Source organism: Oncorhynchus masou, chromosome 20 (assembly GCF_036934945.1).
Source record: "Oncorhynchus masou masou isolate Uvic2021 chromosome 20, UVic_Omas_1.1, whole genome shotgun sequence".
NCBI lineage: Eukaryota > Metazoa > Chordata > Actinopteri > Salmoniformes > Salmonidae > Oncorhynchus > Oncorhynchus masou.
Window position 1 is genome coordinate 9,890,198 of NC_088231.1, and position 18,988 is coordinate 9,909,185.

The 18,988-nt window shown below is 42.1% G+C and overlaps 2 protein-coding genes across 3 annotated transcripts in view; both read right to left on the reverse strand.

Annotated features, from left to right (window-relative positions):
• LOC135506901 (zinc finger protein 777-like) overlaps positions 1-18,988 on the reverse strand; it is a 199,309-nt gene that overhangs the window by 116,007 nt on the left and 64,314 nt on the right. The window lies entirely within an intron of this gene.
• On the reverse strand, positions 2,848-17,451 carry LOC135506915 (zinc finger and BTB domain-containing protein 38-like). Its single transcript, XM_064926347.1, has 7 exons — positions 16,950-17,451; positions 14,401-14,531; positions 14,032-14,199; positions 5,925-6,089; positions 5,594-5,705; positions 4,564-5,354; positions 2,848-4,480 (listed from the first exon to the last, which is right to left on the reverse strand). The coding sequence occupies exons 1-7, from the start codon at positions 17,230-17,232 to the stop codon at positions 4,322-4,324; spliced, it is 1,809 nt and encodes a 602-aa protein (XP_064782419.1). The 5' UTR covers positions 17,233-17,451; the 3' UTR covers positions 2,848-4,321.

Sequence of the window (18,988 nt, forward strand, 5' to 3'; positions counted from 1 at the left end):
TTGATTGCGTTGGAGTGTTTGAGAAGGAAAAAAATATCTCAATAGAGAACTTTGTTCAATTAAGAAAACCTGCTCCTGACTCGTTTTTTCCACCTTTCCGCTTTAGAGCAACCTCCAAGTACTTGGTCCGCTCACACTGTAAACACAAATTGTGCAGAAGACCATATTAATTACAGTATATAATAAATTCTTTGCTGTACACATAGAAACATGATATTATAAAATGTAAACTTCAGTCAAATAAAATTTTATTAGTCACGTGCCGAATCTAACAGGTGTACAGTGAAATGCTTACTTACGAGCTCCTAACCGACAGTGCAGTTTAACTAAAATACAGATAAGAATACGATATAAAAGTAACAAGTAATTAAAGAGGAGCAGTAAATAATAACAATACATACAAGGGGGTGCCGGTTAGTTGAGGTAGTATGTACATATGTAGGAAAAGTATGTACATGTAGGAAGAGTTCTTCATGTGACTATGCATAGATGGATAGGGGAGGGGGGGGATGTGAATAGTTTGGGTAGCTATTTGACTAGATGTTCAGGAGTCTTATGGCTTGGCGGTAGAAGCTGTTTAGAAGCCTCTTGGACCTAGACTTGGCTCTCAGGTACCGCTTGCTGTGTGGTAGCAGAGAGAGTCTATGACTAGGGTGGCTGGAGTCTTTGACAATTTTTAGGGCCTTCCTCTGACACTGCCTGTATGGAGGTCCTGTATGGCAGGAAGCTTGGCTCCAGTGATGTACTGGGCCATTCGCACTACCCTCTGTAGTGCCTTGCGGTCGGAGGCCGAGCAGTTGCCATACCAGGCAGTGAAGCTCTCGATGGTGCAGCTGTTAAATCTTTTGACGATCTGAGGACCCATGTCAAATCTTTTCAGTCTCTTGAGGGGGAACAGGTTTTGTCGTCCCCTCTTCACAACTGTCATGGTATGCTTGGACCATGTTAGTTTGTTGGTGATGTGGACACCAAGGAACTTGAAGTTCTCAGCCTGCTCCATTGCAGCCCCGTCAATGAGAATGGGGGCGTGCTCGGTCCTCTTTTTCCTGTAGTCCACAATCATCTCCTTTGTCAACCCCATCTCTAACACTAATTCAAGTACAGTATGGAACCATTAGAGTTTTATCTGAAAAAATGGCCATAGTCGTGGGCAAAATATTGGCACCCTTGCACGTTTTCAAATAACGAACATTTCCTTCCAGAAAACTATGGAGCGCCAAGGAGGAAATGGTGATTGTGCTTGAATCTGAAAGTGTGGCAAGCGAAGTGTGTGATAATGAATGGAAAATAGTAAAATCAAAGAATGAAATAAAACGAGCACAAGTTGTAGTAGAAGACAAGGACCTGTCCAATAATTAATTTCTTATTGGACTGCAATTTTTGGAGAAGGAGATTCATTTGGGAAGTCCATCTGTAATATCAAAGACTGTGAAGAAAGCAATGGAAAAGGTGGATTCAATCAATGTGACTAGAATTAGCCTTGTTTTGGTTAATTGTGTTGATGAAGAACAGAAGAAGTGTGCACTGGATCTGGCAAAATTGTCCACGTCAGAAGTAACATTTATTGATCCTGATTGGCACAGCGGTCTAAGGCACTGCATTGCAGTGCTAGAGGCGTCACTACAGACCCGGGTTCGATCCAGGGCTGTATCACAACCGGCCGTGATCGGGAGTCCCATAGGGCGGTGCACAATTGGCCCAGCGTTCTTCAGGTTATGGGAGGGTTTGGCCCGGGTAGGCCGTCATTGTAAATAAGAATTTGTCCTCAACTGACTTGCCTCGTTAAATAAAGGTTACATTTAAAAAATTATACTCGGAGCAGGGCGTTTGCCAAAGGAGTTATAGCTGGAGTCTTGTTAGAGATACAGTAGATGATAAATACCTTCATCAGAAAATCCCTAAGAGTGGTCAGCGCACGTCGCATGACCCGTATGGTAAATGGAAGGAGGGAGAAAAGCCTGTCAATGTTGTTGTTGTTTGAGGAGACTACCTGAATATGTGAAGCTTGGATATGTGAGGTATGCTTTGAGAGGATTTGTGCCCGAACCATTACAGTCAAATCAAATGTTATTTGTCATGTGCGCCGACTACAACAGGTGTAGACCTTACAGTGAAATGCTTTCTTACAAACCCGTAACCAACAATGCAGTTAAGTAAATAAGTGTTAAGAAAGTATTTACGAAAATAAACTGAAGTTTAAAAAAAAATGTAATAAAAAACTACAACTAATAATTAAAGAGCAACGATAAAATAACAGTAGGGAGGCTATATACAGGGGGTACCGGTACAGAGTCGATGTGCGGGGGCACAGGTTAGTCAAGGTAATATGTACATGTAGGTAGAGGTAAAGTGACTATGCATATATAATAAACGGGGTGGGGGGGGGGGGGTGACGACGACAATGCAAATAGTTCATGTAGCCATTTGTTTGCCATGTGGTAGCTTGGCCCCAGTGATGTACTGGGTGTCGTGTCTTTGACTCTGCCGGATGAAGTTATATGACATGCTATTCTATAAAATCCTTTCTCTGTAATTAATGTTACCTAATTAAGCTAATCAGGTAGATAATTAACTCGGAAGTCGGGGCACCATGAAAGAATGTTCATAGAGCTGTTATCTTCCGAATAAGCTCTTAAAGACCTGGTAATCTTTTACATCAATAGTCAATATTTAATCGGCACCTTATTTAGTCTCATCTGAATGTTGTAAATTATTGGTTATCTTCACGAACCCTGGCTAACAAGTTGAATCAGCAATACAAAATTTGGTTTAATTATTTATTTACTAAATACCAAAATAATCCCACAGAATGGATCATACATTGATTACAAATTATGTCATAAAGAAAACGTCCCTGGTGGACGGAACAGATACGACGACTGGTTAACACAAAGAGAGGGGGTTGGGTTTGAGTGAAAGAGCGGGAAGACTGAGTAGCAAAGGGAGAAGCTATGCTATCATAACTACAGTATCTTATGCATTCTAAATTACCGTCCATTTGAAAAAGGAGAATGCAATAAATATTTACTCTGAGCTGCGCTTCGCTAGATTGGTCGTAGATCGTGGGCTGGGTTGTCCAGCATGGATCTCTGGTCGTCTGATGACTGTCTAGTGGTGAACTGGAGCATGGTAGAATGGATACTATTAGAATGAGGTTTTTACAGAAAAGCAGGTTGATTTTGTGTAGTTAATTTATTTTTTGGAAAGTTTGTATGATATTTTATTTATTTTTACCGAAACGTTTTCCTTTTTGGGATCCTTATTATCTACCTGCACAGTAGGTGGCGGAATGCACATCTAAATGTTGCGAACGCCATTATACCATAGTAGAAGAAGAAGTTTGAATAGAGAAAAGGACTCATTCTCCTGTGTGTTTGTCACTGTGTGTACTGTAATAAGCATGGAGAAAATAAAGAAAACCAGAGAATTATCTGAAGAGGTCAGACACAAGATTGTAGCAAAGCATGGACAATCAAGGCTACAAGTCCATCTCCAGAGTTCCTGTTTCTACCGTACGTAATGTTATCAAGAAGTTTAAGGCCCATGCCGCTGTAGCCAACCTCCCTGGAAGTGTCTGCAAGAGAATGTGATGGAAGATTGCGGCAAAGGATTGTTTGAATGGTGGAGAAAGTGGCCCTTGCACTTTTATCAAGTAACTGACCATTTTCCCCAAATATAAAGTTGAAATTGACTTTAGGGAAACTCAGTCCCTGCAATGATACAAAAATAACCAAGTCAGTCAGCACAGTCAAATTTCGTATTTCATTTCAACAAAATGGTAATTTACTCGCATAACTTTTATGTACGGTACTTTTATTGCACAAAACGATACAAGTAGATTAACTTTTCTCACTATGGTACCATTGGACCTTTTCTGTAAATCTGGAACCCTTACTTTGATGAAATGAATTTCAGAATACTTTGGAAAAGGTTTAACATTACAAGGCACCATCCTGATCTCACTATAACACCACCAGTATCAACCTAAAGGGACTAAGTTTGTCATTCTTCATTAGTGAAGCATCTTTACTAGACACCATCACACCATCCAGCACCATATCATCTACTCTGCCTCATCATACTCATTCTTTCCTCAGTTCAATCAAATTGCAATCAAATGCATTCATAAAGCCCTTTATACATCAGCAGAAACCCAGACTAAGACCCCAAACAGCAAGCAATGCAGATGTAGAAGCACAGTGGCTAGGAAGAACTCAGTCCTCTTCTGGCAGTGCTTGGTGGAGTTTACCTCATCCAGTGGATTACTAAATCCAAAAGCAACAGAATGAACTGCAAACACGCTAACTAGTACTATATGTTACTATACTCTATACATGGACCATGTTTTCTGCTGGTGTATCCTGAGGTATCTCCTCTCTGAGAACCCGCAGTGTGTACAGGCGAACAGTCTCTCTACCATGTGGACCTTCAGGTGCATCTTCAGCTGGTGCTGGTGGGAAAACCTCTTCTCACACTGGGGCAGCTTCAGGATTTCTCCCCTGTGTGGACACTCTGGTGCCTCTTCAGGTTGAACAAGTGTGAAAAACTGGCCCGGCAAAGGTGGCAATTGAATGGTTTCTCCCCTGTGTGGACCCTCTGGTGCCTCTTCAGGCTGAACGAGTGTGAAAAACTGGCCCAGCACAGGTGGCAGCCGAATGGTTTCTCCCCCGTGTGCATCCTCTGGTGGATCTCCACCTGTTTGGGGAAACTGAAGGCTTTCCCACAGAACGAACACGGGAAACACTTATCTTTGGCGATGCCACCTTTACTGATTCCATCTCTACTACTGTCATTTGTCAATGGGCTTGTGTAGATATTTAGTGTTGAGGCACTGGCATTGTCTGAGGTCTGGTTTAACATTAGGAGATTGTGAGGAGGACGAAGACCAGGGAGTGTCTGTGTTGTTGCAGGGTCCATGTTCCAGTTGATAGATCCTATAGAAGGCAGGCTGAAGGCAGCACCTGTTAGAGGGTTAACCTGAGGCGCCATCAGTCTCTCTGAATCACAACTATAGGAGCAGGACGGAGCATCGCTAGCCGAGTCTGTGGCTGTTCTCATACAGACACCTCCCCGTCCCCGCAGACCAAATCTACGCCTCGCCCTGGTCTCAGCCAGTCTGTTGTCATGAAGACTAAGTTCAGCTGTTGTTTTGTATTCAACCGTCTGTTTCTGGTTGTGGTTAACAGTGTTGTTCCCCAGCCCAGAATTAAGGACGCTGTTCCATCCATTGACCTCCACTATGTCGCATCTGGTCCTGGCATGCTCAATGATGTTGTCCCCTGGGCTCTTGGCTGCACTGGCCTGGGTATCCAAGATGGCCGCCCAGTCTCCGCTGTTAGCCTCCAGCCAACCACCTGCAGGAAGAGGTTAGAAAATAGACTTTACAAACATGGCAGAGAAAACTCTACATATGGAGTGTTTTTTTAGTCAATTACATGGTCAAGTTCATACATTGTGTTTTTGTTGTATGTAAACATAAGTTGTATTGATTTCATTGTATGAATGAAGAAAATAAAGACAAAATAGTCAGGTGCATCGCTATTCCCATTGAAGATGTAGTACTGTATGTAGGCTATATGTATTTCTCCCTTACCTTGCTCCCCCATCTTTAGTCCACTCAGCAGATCAGTGCTCTCTTGTCCGTCCTCTATTGTCTCCTCTTTGACTAGTAGCAGATCAGGCTTCCCTTCCTCCATGTTTACTGACTGTAAGAAATACAGAGAGAAGATGTTGGATCAAGACATCTGATATGAGCACCCTGCTATGGAGCATCTTCTGATTGGGCTATGAGTACAATGCATACATGTTAGTTGATTTGATACTATACTAATGGTTGGATAATTCAATGGCAGGGTCCCACACTTAAGACAAAATGAATTAAGACCTGACCTAATACCATTCAGACAGTAGTTCAGTGGGCTCACCTCAGTGAGACTGTATGTGGTTGTGTGCTGCTCAGCTGGTTCCTCTGTGGGTTCAGGAGGAGGTGTAGTCTGGTTGTCGTCCATGGCCATGTTCCCCTCAGGGTTCCCCAGACCCTCCTCACACCCCTCCTCCTTCATGAGCGGCACCTCTGGACCCTCCTCCTCCTGGAAGAGACAGGTGATACAGATTACAGACATACACTCCCTCAGGTACGTACACACAGATAATAAACACACTTTCAACATGGAGTGTTTACCCATCCACACTACGCTTGAGTCCTATACTGTAGTTACAGAATGACTTAATTGTTGTTAAACTCATCCTGGTGGACATAAATATGATGTGGGTAAATATGAGTCATCATCAGTCAAACCTGACTCAACTATATTGAAGTGCACAGTAGGTGTTTGTTAGTGTGTGGGTACAGTGCAGTGAGGGCTTATGAGGGGAGAACAGCTCGTAATAATGTCTGGAATGGAGTAAATGGAATGGTTCCAAAGACATGGTTTTCATACCATTCCATTCACTCTATTCCATCCATTAAACTCCATTCAAGCCATTATTGTGAGCCGTTCTTCCCTCAGCAGCCTCCACTGTTACGGTTCCTTCTGAAAGTATTCATACACTTTGACTTTTTCCACATTTTGTTATTTTACAGACTAAATTTAAAATTGATTAAAAAAGAGATTTTTGGGGTCACTGGCCTACATACAATACCCCATATTGTCAACGTGGAATTATGTTTTTTACATTTTTAATTTTGACAAATTAATAAAAAATAAAAACTGAAAATTTCTTGAGTCAATAAGTTTTCAACCTCTGACTTTAAGACAGTCACATAGATTAATGGGTGTGATAGGAGAACAGAGGATGGATCAACAACATTGTAGTTACTCCACAATACTAACCTCTTTGACAGAGTGAAAAGAAGGAAGCCTGTACAGAATAAAAATATTACAAAACTTGCATCGTTTGCAACAAGGTACTAAAATAGTACTGCAAAAAAAAAGTGACAAAGCAATGAACTTTTTGTCCTGAATACAAAGGGTTATGTTTGGAGCAAATCCAATACAACACATTACTGAGTACCACTCCGCATATTTTCAAGCATAGTGGTGGCTGCATCGTATTATGGGTATGCTTGTAATCATTAAGGACTGGGGAGTTTTTCAGGATAAAAAATAAACATAATGGAGCTAAGCACAGGCAAAATCCTAGAGGAAAACCTGGATCAGTTTGCTTTCCACCAGATACTGGGAGAATTCATCTTTCTGCAAGACAATAACCTAAAACACAAGGACAAATCTACACTGGAGTTGCTTACCAAGAAGACCGCAAATTTTCCTAAGTGGCCAAGTTACAATTTTAACTTAAATCTGCTTGAAAATCTATGGCAAGACCTGAAAATGGTTGTCTAGCAATGATCAACAACCAATTTGACAGGGATTTAAGATTATTGTTTAAAATAAATTGGCCAAATGTTGCACAATCCAGGTGTGGAAAGCTCTTTGAGATTTACTCAAAGATGTAATTGCTACTAAAGGTGATTCTAACCTGTATAGACTCAGATAGTTTTATTTTTCATGATTAAAAAAAATATATATTGTATAGTTTCTTCCACTTTTTTTGGAGATCATTGACGAAAAATTACAATTAAATCCATTTTAATCCCACTTCGTAACAAAACGGAAAAAATTGGCCTTATGAAATCCACACACATATGTCTTAAAAAATGTCCATGAACTTGATTAACTGCATTCATTTTCTCATTAAAAGTGTCTTTGGGGAAAAAAGGAAGTTGAATAGAAGTAGTGAAATAGGCATTTGTGAACATAATATAGCCTACACAATACAAACACAATATGCAACAGATGTTTTATGTCTGAATGCAATATTCTACCTAGGAAAATTCAACACTGAAATCTGTTAATTCAACGTTTGATCCAAACATCAGAAGATATCGTGTGGAATGGCTTCTATGTTATAGAGTGGAATGTTTTTTTCTGCTGGTGTATCCTGAGGTAGGTCCTCTCAGAACCTCTTCCTGCAGTGTGTACAGGTAGGGCTGTGGCGGTCATGAAAATGTGTCAGCCGTTAACTGTCACGCAGAGTGACCACCGGTCTCAAGGTTATTGAACATGCATTAATATATATACGGTTGGCATCTCCGGGTTTCCACGCATACAAGTCACTGATGCGCGCCTTTGGAACATCTACAATTAATATATGGATTACAGATCTATTTAATATACACCATCACAATAGCTGGTGTTAAGAAACATGATATGAAGAAAATGTATTTCAGAAGAACAGGATTTCATATTGAGTCGGCCTACTGTATATTACCGATCTGGGAGTGCCATGCCAATAGCAGAAAATATATGCTTAATTCCTATGCAATTATATGACTTTATAGTTACAAGAATATAAGTGTACATTGATTAATACAATATAAGGGATATTTTTCTCTAACAATTGCCGAGCGAGTGCGCAATGGACCGGCTTTTCTGTGTAGAGTGTGAAAAGTGATCATTTGTAACATGTCCTATATGCTTTATTTCAAGTTTTTTGGCAACTATAGTTATGCGACAAACCTAATTAGAAATCAAAACAAATGGGCTGCATGATGTAACTATTGATGATTTGAAAAAGTTGCAAAAAAGGCATGCGCTGTTTCTTGTCTAGACTGTACGTACTGCTCATTAGTCTCTCATTCACAAGTGATAATATTCTCTCCCATCAGACTACTCTCAATTTATAAGGTTTTATACTAAATAATATATATATGTGAAATTAGTTTAGAATGGGCCATTATCAGCTGCATGGGCATGCCATCCGTATGCACTCGACAGTGTCGATGAAATACGAACGCTATAATAGGTGTGTTGTAAAAAGGACCAGCTCCTGACACTCATCATTTATTCATCATGAATAAGATTTATTTGATTTCATTCTTCATTAATGTAACCACAATGTTCAGTTGAAATGGCTCACATTTGCATGCACCAACAGTAGGGATATCTTTATACACACACGAAAGTATTCAACGCCCTTGGGATTATTCCTATTTGGTTACCTTACACCCTGGAATTAAAATTGGGGGTTTGTATAATTCGATTCACACAACATGCCTACCACTTTGAAGATGCAACATATTTCTTTGTCAAACAAGAAATAACACAAAACTGAACTTGAGCGTGCATAACCATTCCCCCCCCCGCAAAAGTCAATACTTTGTCGATTACATCTTCAAGTCTCTTGGAGTATGTCTCTATAATCTTGGCACATCTAGCCACTGGGATTTTTGCCCATTCTTCAAAGCAAAACTGCTCCAGCTCATTCAAGTTGGATGGGTTCCAGTGGTGTACAGCTATCTTCAAGTCATACCACAGATTCTCAATTGGATTGAGGTCTGGACTTTGACTAGGCCATTCCAATACATTTAAATGTTTCCCCTTACACCACTTGAGTGTTGCTTTAGCAGTATGTTTATGGTCATTGTCCTGCTGGAAGGTGAACCTCTGTCCCAGTCACAAATCTCTGGAAGACTGAAACAGGTTTCCCTCAAGAATTTCCCTGTGTTTAGCACCACCCATCATTTCTTCAATTCTGACCAGTTTCCCAGTCTCTGCTGATGGAAAAACATCCCCACAGCATGATGCGGCCATCACCATGCTTCACTGTAGGGATGGTGTACTCTGGGTGATGAGAGGTGTTGGGTTTGCGCCAGACATAGTGTTTTCCTTGATGGCCAAAAAGCTCAATTTTAGTCTCATCTGACCAGTGTACCTTCTTCCATATGTTTGGGGTGTCTACCACATGTTTTTTCGCCATTTAAGCAATGGCTTTTTTTCTGGCTACTCTTCAATAAAGCCCAGCTCTGTGGAGTTTCCGGGTTAAAGTGGTCCTATGGACAGATACTCCAATTATTGTTGTGGAGCTTTGCAGCTCCTTCATGGTTGCGTCTCTGATTAATGCCCTCCTTGCCTGGTCAGTGAGTTTCAGTGGGCGGCCCTCTCTTGGCAGGTTTGTTGTGGTGCCATATTCTTTCAATTTTTAAAAATAATGAATGAATTTAATGGTGCTCCTTGGGATGTTCAAGGTTTGGGACTTTTTTGCTGATGCTCCAGATACTCAACTAGTCTAAAGGCCAGTTTGATTGCTTATTTAATCAGAACAGTTTTCAGCTGTGCTAACATAATTGTAAAAGGGTTTTCTAATGATCAATTAGCCTTTTAAAATGATAAATGTGGATTAGCTAACACAATGTGCAATTGGAACACAGGAGTGATGGTTGCTGATAATGGGCCTCTGTACGCCTATGTAGATATTCCATAAAAAAACACGCAGATTCCAGCTACAATAGTCATTTACAATGTCTACACTGTATTTCTGATCAATCTGATGTTATTTTAATGGACATTTTTTTTTAGCTTTTCTTTCAAAAACAAGGACATTTCTAAGTGACCCCAAACTTTGGAACGGTAGTGTGTGTGAGATATATATATATATAGACTGAGGCCCAGTCTCCGAAGGGAGGGGATCATGCTCTGCTTCAGTATGTCACAGTACATGTTGGCATTCATGGTTCCCTCAATGAACTGTGGCTTCCCAGTGCCGGCAGCACTCATGCAGACCCAGACCATGACAGTCCCACCTCCATGCTTGACTGTAGGCAAGACACATTTGTCTTTGTACTCCTCACCTGGTTGCCGCCACACACGCTTGACACCATCTGAACCAAATAAGTTTATATCTTGGTCTCATCAGACCACAGGACATGGTTCCAGTAATCCATGTCCTTAGTCTGCTTGTGTTCAGCAAACTGTTTGCGGGCTTTCTTGTGCATCATCTTTAGAAGAGGCTTCCTTCTGGGACAACAGCCATGCAGACCAATTTGATGCAGTGTACAGCGTATAGTCTGAGCACTGACAGGCTGACCCCCCCACCCCTTCAACCTTTGCAGCAATGCTGACAGCACTCATACGTCTATTTCCCAAAGACAACCTCTGGATATGATGCTGAGCACGTGCACTCAACTTCTTTGGTCGACCATGGCGAGGCCTGTTCTGAGTGGAACCTGTCCAGTTAAACCGCTGTATGGTCTTGGCCATCATGCTGCAGCTCAGTTTCAGGGTCTTGGCAATCTTCTTATAGCCCAGGCCATCTTTATGTAGAGCAACAAAAAAAAATCAGATCCTCAGAGAGTTCTTTGCCATGAGGTGCCATGTTGAACTTCCAGTGACCAGTCAGTATGAGGGAGTGTGAGAGCGATAACACCAAATGGAACACACCTGCTCCCCATTCACACCTGAGACCTTGTAACACTAACGAGTCACATGACACCGGGGAGGGAAATGGCTAATTGGGCCCAATTTGGACATTTTCACTTAGGGGTGTACTCACTTTTGTTGCCAGCGGTTTAGACATTAATGGCTGTGGGTTGAGTTATTTTGAGGGGACAGCAAATTTACAATGTTATACAAGCTGTACACTCACTACTTTACATTGTAGAAAAGTGTCCTTTCTTCAGTGTTGTCACATGAAAAGATATACTCAAATATTTACAAAAATGTGAGGGGTGTACTCACTTTAGTGACATACTGTATATGTGGATTTGGGCTAATTCACCATCTGAGGAAGTGGAAACTCAAAATGCATTAGCGAGACAACTAAATATAATATGCTGATAGTTAGCTGTGTAATTGATTAATCTAACAGTTCAAGTAGATAGTTAACAGTTAATGTAATGTCCTGAACACTTTTCAGCATACCCAATGATGTCTATAGGCCTATGCAATTACTCCACCCCGTATAAGATATATCTCAAAGCTATAGCCTATAAGACACTTAATTTTAAAAAGGTGCTCCAGCGGTCCAAATTGAGAAATAAATATAAAACCTACAGAAAGCTGAGACTCTCCCGAGTGGCGCAGCGGTCTAAGGCACTACATCGCAGACTATGGTTCGATCCCAGACTGTGTCACCGCCGGCCGCGACCGGGAGACCCATGAAGCGGCGCACAATTGGCCCAGCATCGTCCAGGTTAGGGGAGGGTTTGGCCAGTTGGGATGTCCTTGTCCCATCTCGCTCTAGCGACTCCTTGTGGCGAGCCAGACACCTGCAAGCCAACTTCGGTTGCCAGCTGTACGGTGTTTTCTCCGACACATTGGTGCGGCTGGCTTCCGGGTTAAGCGAACAATGTGTCAAGAAGCAGTACGGCTTGGCAGGTTGTGTTTCGGAGGACGCATGGCTCTCGACCTTCGCCTCGTCCGGGTCCATACAGGAGTTGCAGCGACGTGACAAAACTACTAATTAGGTATCACTAAATTGGGGAGAAAAAGTGGTAAAAAGCACAAAGACATCTGAGACCCTCTTCTTTCCAACAGTCATAACAATAGGCCTATTTGCATGATTTTCCCACAACTGCAATTTGAAATGTTGCAATCATAATGCATTTCTCTCCCTCCCCTTTCACCCACTTGGAGTGCAGAGAGAGAGAGAGAGCGCGGTTTGGAGGATGGATCAGACGTTTCAGATTATAGCAGCAAGTCCATGTCAATATAAAAGTGTGGAACTTAACTGAATGACTGTTGTCAAATTCCACGTGAACGTAGAGTCATGGTAACTGGGCTACTCAAACTGCGCTCTGTAAACGGATGGTGATGATGGGCGTTAGTAGCCTACCAAACTTGCTAACAGCCATCAAGATGCTAATGACCTGGTACTCAACGCTCTATTGTCCCTCAAATCACTCTGTGCAGAGATAGAGAGCATGTTTTGGAAGACGGTTGAGACGTTTCAGATAATAGCAGCAAGTCTATTTCAATATAAAAATGTGGAACTTGAAAGTCATGGTCAATACACCTGTATTTTCAGAATGCAACACACATGTATTCCTGCTATTGCAACCCCTGCAGATTATTCAAATTCAATCATAGTGTTTTTGATGCGATTTTCAAATGCATTAGCATTGATGTCAGAGTGATTTGAGGGACAATAGAGTGTTGAGCACCATGCAATTAGCGTCTTGATGGCCGTTAGCAAGTTTGGTAGGCTACTCACGCCCATCAGCAACACTCATTTACAGAGTGCAGTTTGAGTAGCTCAGTTACCATGACTCAACGGTCACGTGGAATTTGACTACAGTGATGACTTGTGACCACCGGCGTGGCGGTATTACGGTCACCGTAACAGCCCTCCCTACACACAGGGGAACGGCCTCTCTCCTGTGTGGACCTTCAGGTGCATCTTCAGCTGGTGCTGGTGGGAGAACTTCTTTTCACACTGTGGGCAGCTATAGGATTTCTCCCCTGTGTGGACCCTCTGATGCCTCTTCAGGTTGCAAGCCTGGGCAAAGCGCATGTGACACTGGGTACAGCTGAAGGGTTTCTCCCCTGTGTGGACCCTCTGGTGGATCTCCACCTTCTGGGGGCGGCTGAAGCCTTTGTTACAGAACATGCAGAGGAACCGTTTCTCTTTACCTGATGTTGCTCCCCGTCCCTGAGTCTGGGCTCTAGACCTGTCGTTGGAGTTCAATACCTGATCAAAAAGGACTCGGCCGTGTGAATCGGAAGGTACCATCGACGTGGACACTGGGTTGCAATCCCTGAGGGGGTGTAAAGGGGAATGGGTTGCGACATTTGGATTTGTCTGTAAGCTTTCCCTGTAGTCTAAGAAGTCACTGGTGTTGTCTTGCGAGTGTCCTTCTCCTAAGTGAGTCTCGTCTGCATTCCATGTCAGAGGAGTGTCGCCTTCCACTTTCACTTCATCTACATCTATACCCTCCCCTTTCTTATCAAGGCACCCATCAGAGTATACACTACTACTGTACCGGTTCCAGTCCCCTCTCAATGGATTAGTCTGTGTATCTAAGCCGATAGGCATGTCACCAGGTATCATCTCTGCAGCGTATGAACACGACGGATCATTGCCAGTCTGTAACGTGTCACCTGAGTCCTGATGGGACAGAACCGTCCTTGGGCTTGTGTTACCGTAAAGTAAATACTCTGAGTTTGGAGCAGGAGGACAGCCCAGTCGGTCCAGCCCCGTTAAAGTCTCTGTATCTGTCTCTGACTTGAGGACGGCGTTCAGCGTTCCACTGACCTCCGTGATGTTTCGTCGGGTAATGGGTGGCGCTGGGGCGGTAGTGGGATCCTCTGTGGCTACAGGGGGCGCGCCAGCCGTTCCAGTATAGTGGCATCTGCTGTGCCGTGGGTCCTCCTCTTCTTGAGACCTCTCCAGCTTGACCTCAGGACCTGCAGCCTCTGCATCCTGACACAAGAAGAGGGGAGATTAGAATTTGGATAACACTCATGTACCGGTAATAATGTCATTGGGAAGTCTCAGAAGCTCCCCTATGGTAGATAAATTAGGATGTACATGTAAGCAAGTGAATAGCTGAGGGGAGCCTTTCTGAAATAAACTGGCCACATTTGATGTACTCTCATTTTGAGGTAATACTATTACACTAACCTCGATCACGATAACGTGCTGGGTTGAGGTTCCACTCCCCTCATCAACAGTGATTGGTTGGTCATCTCTACATGTATTGTGTCCCGCTGGCTTCACAAAGCTCCTGTGGCCTCCAGTAAGATGTCCTTCAACTGAGTGATTGGGGGAAAAGAGGTGGTTAGGTACCATCAATGCTCAACACTATGTTGTACACTATTGACAGGTTTGACACTGTCTAGAATTGACAAGGATGTAAGGAAACACTTAAAATAACTTCTTGATACATTATTTGTAATCAGTAGATAATGTTCCATGCATCACATTGTTTTCAAAAGGTAAATAATAGTAAATGCAGTAAATCAAGAAAATGATAGTGTCTTTGTGCAAGATTTCAAAATAAATCAGGGGAATTATTGCATACAATCCAAAAACTGACCAAGACGCAATTCTGGTTAACCAAATGTGGTTAACACATTTAAAGTCACATATGCGCAGAGTGGAATGGACGACCTTCTGCAAAATAAACCTCTTGCCTTTCTTTAAAACAATAATCTTTATTGAAGTTAACATTTTACAATCATAAATATTTCATATAAATACAATTCAAGTTTCACATCAATACATTTTAGTTCATAATTACATAACGTGATTTACAGATTTTATAGTTGTATGTGGTAGTTTTTGGATTCCATCTTATTTCTTCTTTTTAGTTCTGTTTTGATTATTATATATTTTTTTAATTGAACAAAATATTATTTCATAGTGATAATGCATCTTGTCTTCCAAATTTTACTGTTCATAACGTATATTATTGTCCACCATAATTCTTTAGTAGAGTCATCCATGTGAGTATCAAAGACACCATGAAAGACAGACTTGGGATTTATACATACAGTACAAGTCAAAAGTTTGGACACACCTACTTATTCAAGGGTTTTTCTTTATTTTTACTATTTTCTACATTGTAGAATAATAGTGAAGACATCAAAACTATGAAATAACACATATGGAATCATGTAGTAACCAAAACAAGTGTTAAACAAAAACAAATATATTTTGATTCTTCAAAGTAGCCACCCTTTGCCTTGATGACAGCTTTGCATACTCTTGGCATTCTCTCAACCAGCTTCATGAGGAATGCTTTTCCAGCAGTCTTGAAGGAGTTCCCACATATGCTGAGCATTTGTTGGCTGCTTTTGCTTCACTCTTTCAACTCTTTCCAAACTAACTCAATTGGGTTAAGGTTGGATGATTGCGGAGTTCAGGTCATCTGATGCAGCACTACATCGCTCTCCTTCTTGATCAAATAGCCATTGCACAGCCTGGAGGTGTGTGTTGGGTCATTGTCCTGTTGAAAAACAAATGATAGTCCCACTAAGCACAAACCAGATAGGATGGTGTATCACTGCAGAATGCTGTGGTAGCCATGCTGGTTAAGTGTGCCTTGAATTCTAAATAAGTCACTGACAGTGTCACCAGCAAAGCGCCAGCATATCATCACACCACCTCCTCCTCCAGGCTTCATGGTGGGAACCACACATGCAGAGATAATCCGTTCACCTACTCTGCGTCTCAAAGACACGGTGGTTGGAACCAATCATCTCAAATTTAGACATCAGACCAAAGGACTGATTTTCACGGGTCTAATGTCCATTGCTTGTGTTTCTTGGCCCAAGAAAGTATCTTATTATTATTGGTGTCCTTTAGTAGTGGTTCCTTTGTAGAAATTCAACAAAGGCCTGATTCACACAGTTCTCCTCTGAACAGTTGATGTTGTGATGTGTCTGTTACTTGAACTCTGTGAAGCATTTATTTGGGCTGCAATCTGAGGTGCAGTTAACTCTAATGAACGTATCCTCTGCAGCAGAGGTAACTGGGTCTTCCCTTCCTGTTGCGGTCCTCATGAGAGGCAGTTTCATCACAGCACTTGATGGATTTTGCGACTGCACTTGAAGAAATGTTCAAAGTTCTTGAAAGTTCTTACTTATTTGAGCTGTTCTTGCCATAATATGGACTTGGTATTTTACCAAATAGGGCTATCTTCTGTATAACACCGCTACCTTGTCACAACACAACTGGTTGGCTCAAACGTAAAAGAAATTCCACAAATTAACAAGGCACATCTGTTAATTGAAATGTATTCCAGGTGACTACTTCATGAGGCTGGTTGAGAGAATGCCAAGAGTGTGCAAAGCTGTCATCAAGGCAAAAGGGGGCTACTTTGAAGAATATCAAATATATTTTGATTTGTTTAACAGTGTTATTTCATAGTTTTGATGTCTTCACCATTATTCTACAATGTAGAAAATATTGCAAATAAATAAAACCCCTTGAATGAGTAGGTGTCCAAACTTGACAGGTATTGTACATTTTCTGACAACTGTGCAACGAGTATATTTTTTTTGAAACATCTTTGTTTCTGCAGGAGGGTTCAGGTTGCGGTAAGTTTAAACATTTGTATTTAAATGTATGACATTGACTGAGATACCAGATCCTTGGGTTCCGTAATCGTATTCAAATCCCCACATATAATTACGGAATTTACCACACATAAATAGCCCCTTATGTACCTCTTGCGGTTCCTCTGTATCTGTCGAGGATCTTGACACTTCTGGGACGACTGGCGAGGACGCGCTCTCGCATTGTCTTGTCAGCGCGGTCCCGTGGCACCTTCAGTTCCAGGAGCTGTAGTTTCCTCTGCAATGCCCTGTTTTCTTTTTGTCTTTGAGTTATTTCCAAACGAAACACCGCGTAGTCGTCGTCTACGAGCTTACAGATCTCTGCCACGGCTGCATTCGCTAGCACCTCCATAATGGAGGCTATTTGAGTGTGAAAAACCATACAGTCAGCCATTGTTAGAGGCTAGCTACCTAGCGTTACCTAGATAACATCAACCTAACCTTTCTCCAACGCGAATAAAATAGTACCTGGGGTAAGTATGTGATGCTATGCAGGGTTTTAATAAACGTCTAAATAACAACAATAAAAACGCTAACGTAAAAATTGTTCTTGGTTACTGTTCACTTCCGTTTAAATGGTCTTCTTCATGTGGTTTTCCGGCCGACTAGACGCTTTGTTGCGTTTTGCTGCCTTTCACAGGTCAGAGATTGAATTGCACATTTTGTTCACGAAAAAAGGGCACCACCATCTAACCCTACATATTTCCCACCATAGGCCGTCGGCCTGGGAGGCTGGAACCCCTTCTCTCAAAACCCTGTGTAGTTCTTTTGCACTCAAATCTGACACCCAAAAACTTTTCTGCTGCTGCTACTACCAAACCTATCTTCTGGGATTTCTTCTACATCTGTGCGGTACAATTAATGACCATAGCAATAAATGATAATAAACCAAACTTACTAAAGTACAAACTGTCCTGGTCACTGTTCTGGCCTACGAGTCACAGGGATCCTCTCAGGCTCCCTCACCCGGCCTCACTCTTTTCCCATCAACATCTCCTTTCCTCACTGCCTCAGCATGAGACACATTCTGCACTGTAACCCTGGCAACCTCAATTTTTTTCACTTGCACATTTCTGGCCCAGTTGCTCTCTCGTCAAACAGCAGACGTTTGTGGCGCTACTGCTGGTGCTTCTGCTCCATCTGATCCCTCTTCTTCCTGTTGTCCTGGTGCCCGAGCCAGCTGACTGCTGGGGCTGTCCCTCCCTGCTGCTGAGGTTATTCTTTGAAGAGCCAAATCAATCGCTCTGGCATCACTGAAGGCTAACTTCTTAAACCTGGGGTCAAGTGCAATGGTTTCTGATAGCACATGATTCCATTCTGTGGAACTTTCAGTCCATTGATGAACATAGGGTGTCCATCCACTCTGTCACATATCCTGTGGTTACATTTGCTTCTCTCTGGCGGCTGGATGTGAATCGCTGCAGACCCTTACACAGGAGTATCATTTTTGAGGCTCATGTAGCTGAAAAGAGAGAACAGTAATTTATTAGTTCAGGTTCATGTTTTGTCTGCTGATACTACATTCTCATCTACTGCTCATATACATATATAATACTGGATTAAATAATGATGTAGTAATAACTGCTTACTGTACCTCACTCCACTGATCTCCACAATGCCATGCTCAAAGGTTTCCAGGACTCTGCACACCTCCTCCACCACCTCCCATTATCCCTCTTGGGTCAGAGCATCAACAGGTGCATTGACAATGGCCAGGGTAGAGATGATGGCATCCTTAGACTCAAGAAACTGCTTCAACATATAAAATGTTGAATTCCACCTTGTAGTCACTGAACTCAAAGCAGTCCAGAAGACAGCTAGACATCGAAAAATCTTCAATGAAGTGACATGTAACCGACATGTAAGAAGTGGTTACCCAGTCAGTGGTAAGGCAAACTGCAGTAGCTTTTTGGACTCTTTCCCGCACTGAAGCCTGTGTGCTCTTGTACAGTTGTGGAATAAGTGATCTTGAAAGGGTTTTCCTGCTTGGAATTGTGTACATTTGATTTAGACTATTGCTATAATTTCTAAAACCTGTCCTCCACGATCGAAAATGGCTGGAAATCAGTGGCAATCATTTTAGCCAATGCAATATCAATTTTTCCTCGTTTTACTACAAACATAGACTTTGGCATAAACTGGTCCATTGA

Bases quoted from the DNA above. Each gene is read 5' to 3' on its own strand.
- LOC135506915 (XM_064926347.1), bottom strand. From the start codon at position 17,232: ATGGCTGACTGTATGGTTTTTCACACTCAAATAGCCTCCATTATGGAG. The intron at 14,200-14,400 runs GTTAGTGTAATA...TTCTTGTGTCAG, and splicing joins AGCACGTTATCGTGATCGAG to GATGCAGAGGCTGCAGGTCC. The intron at 5,355-5,593 runs GTAAGGGAGAAA...CTCTTCCTGCAG, and splicing joins ACTAAAGATGGGGGAGCAAG to GTGGTTGGCTGGAGGCTAAC.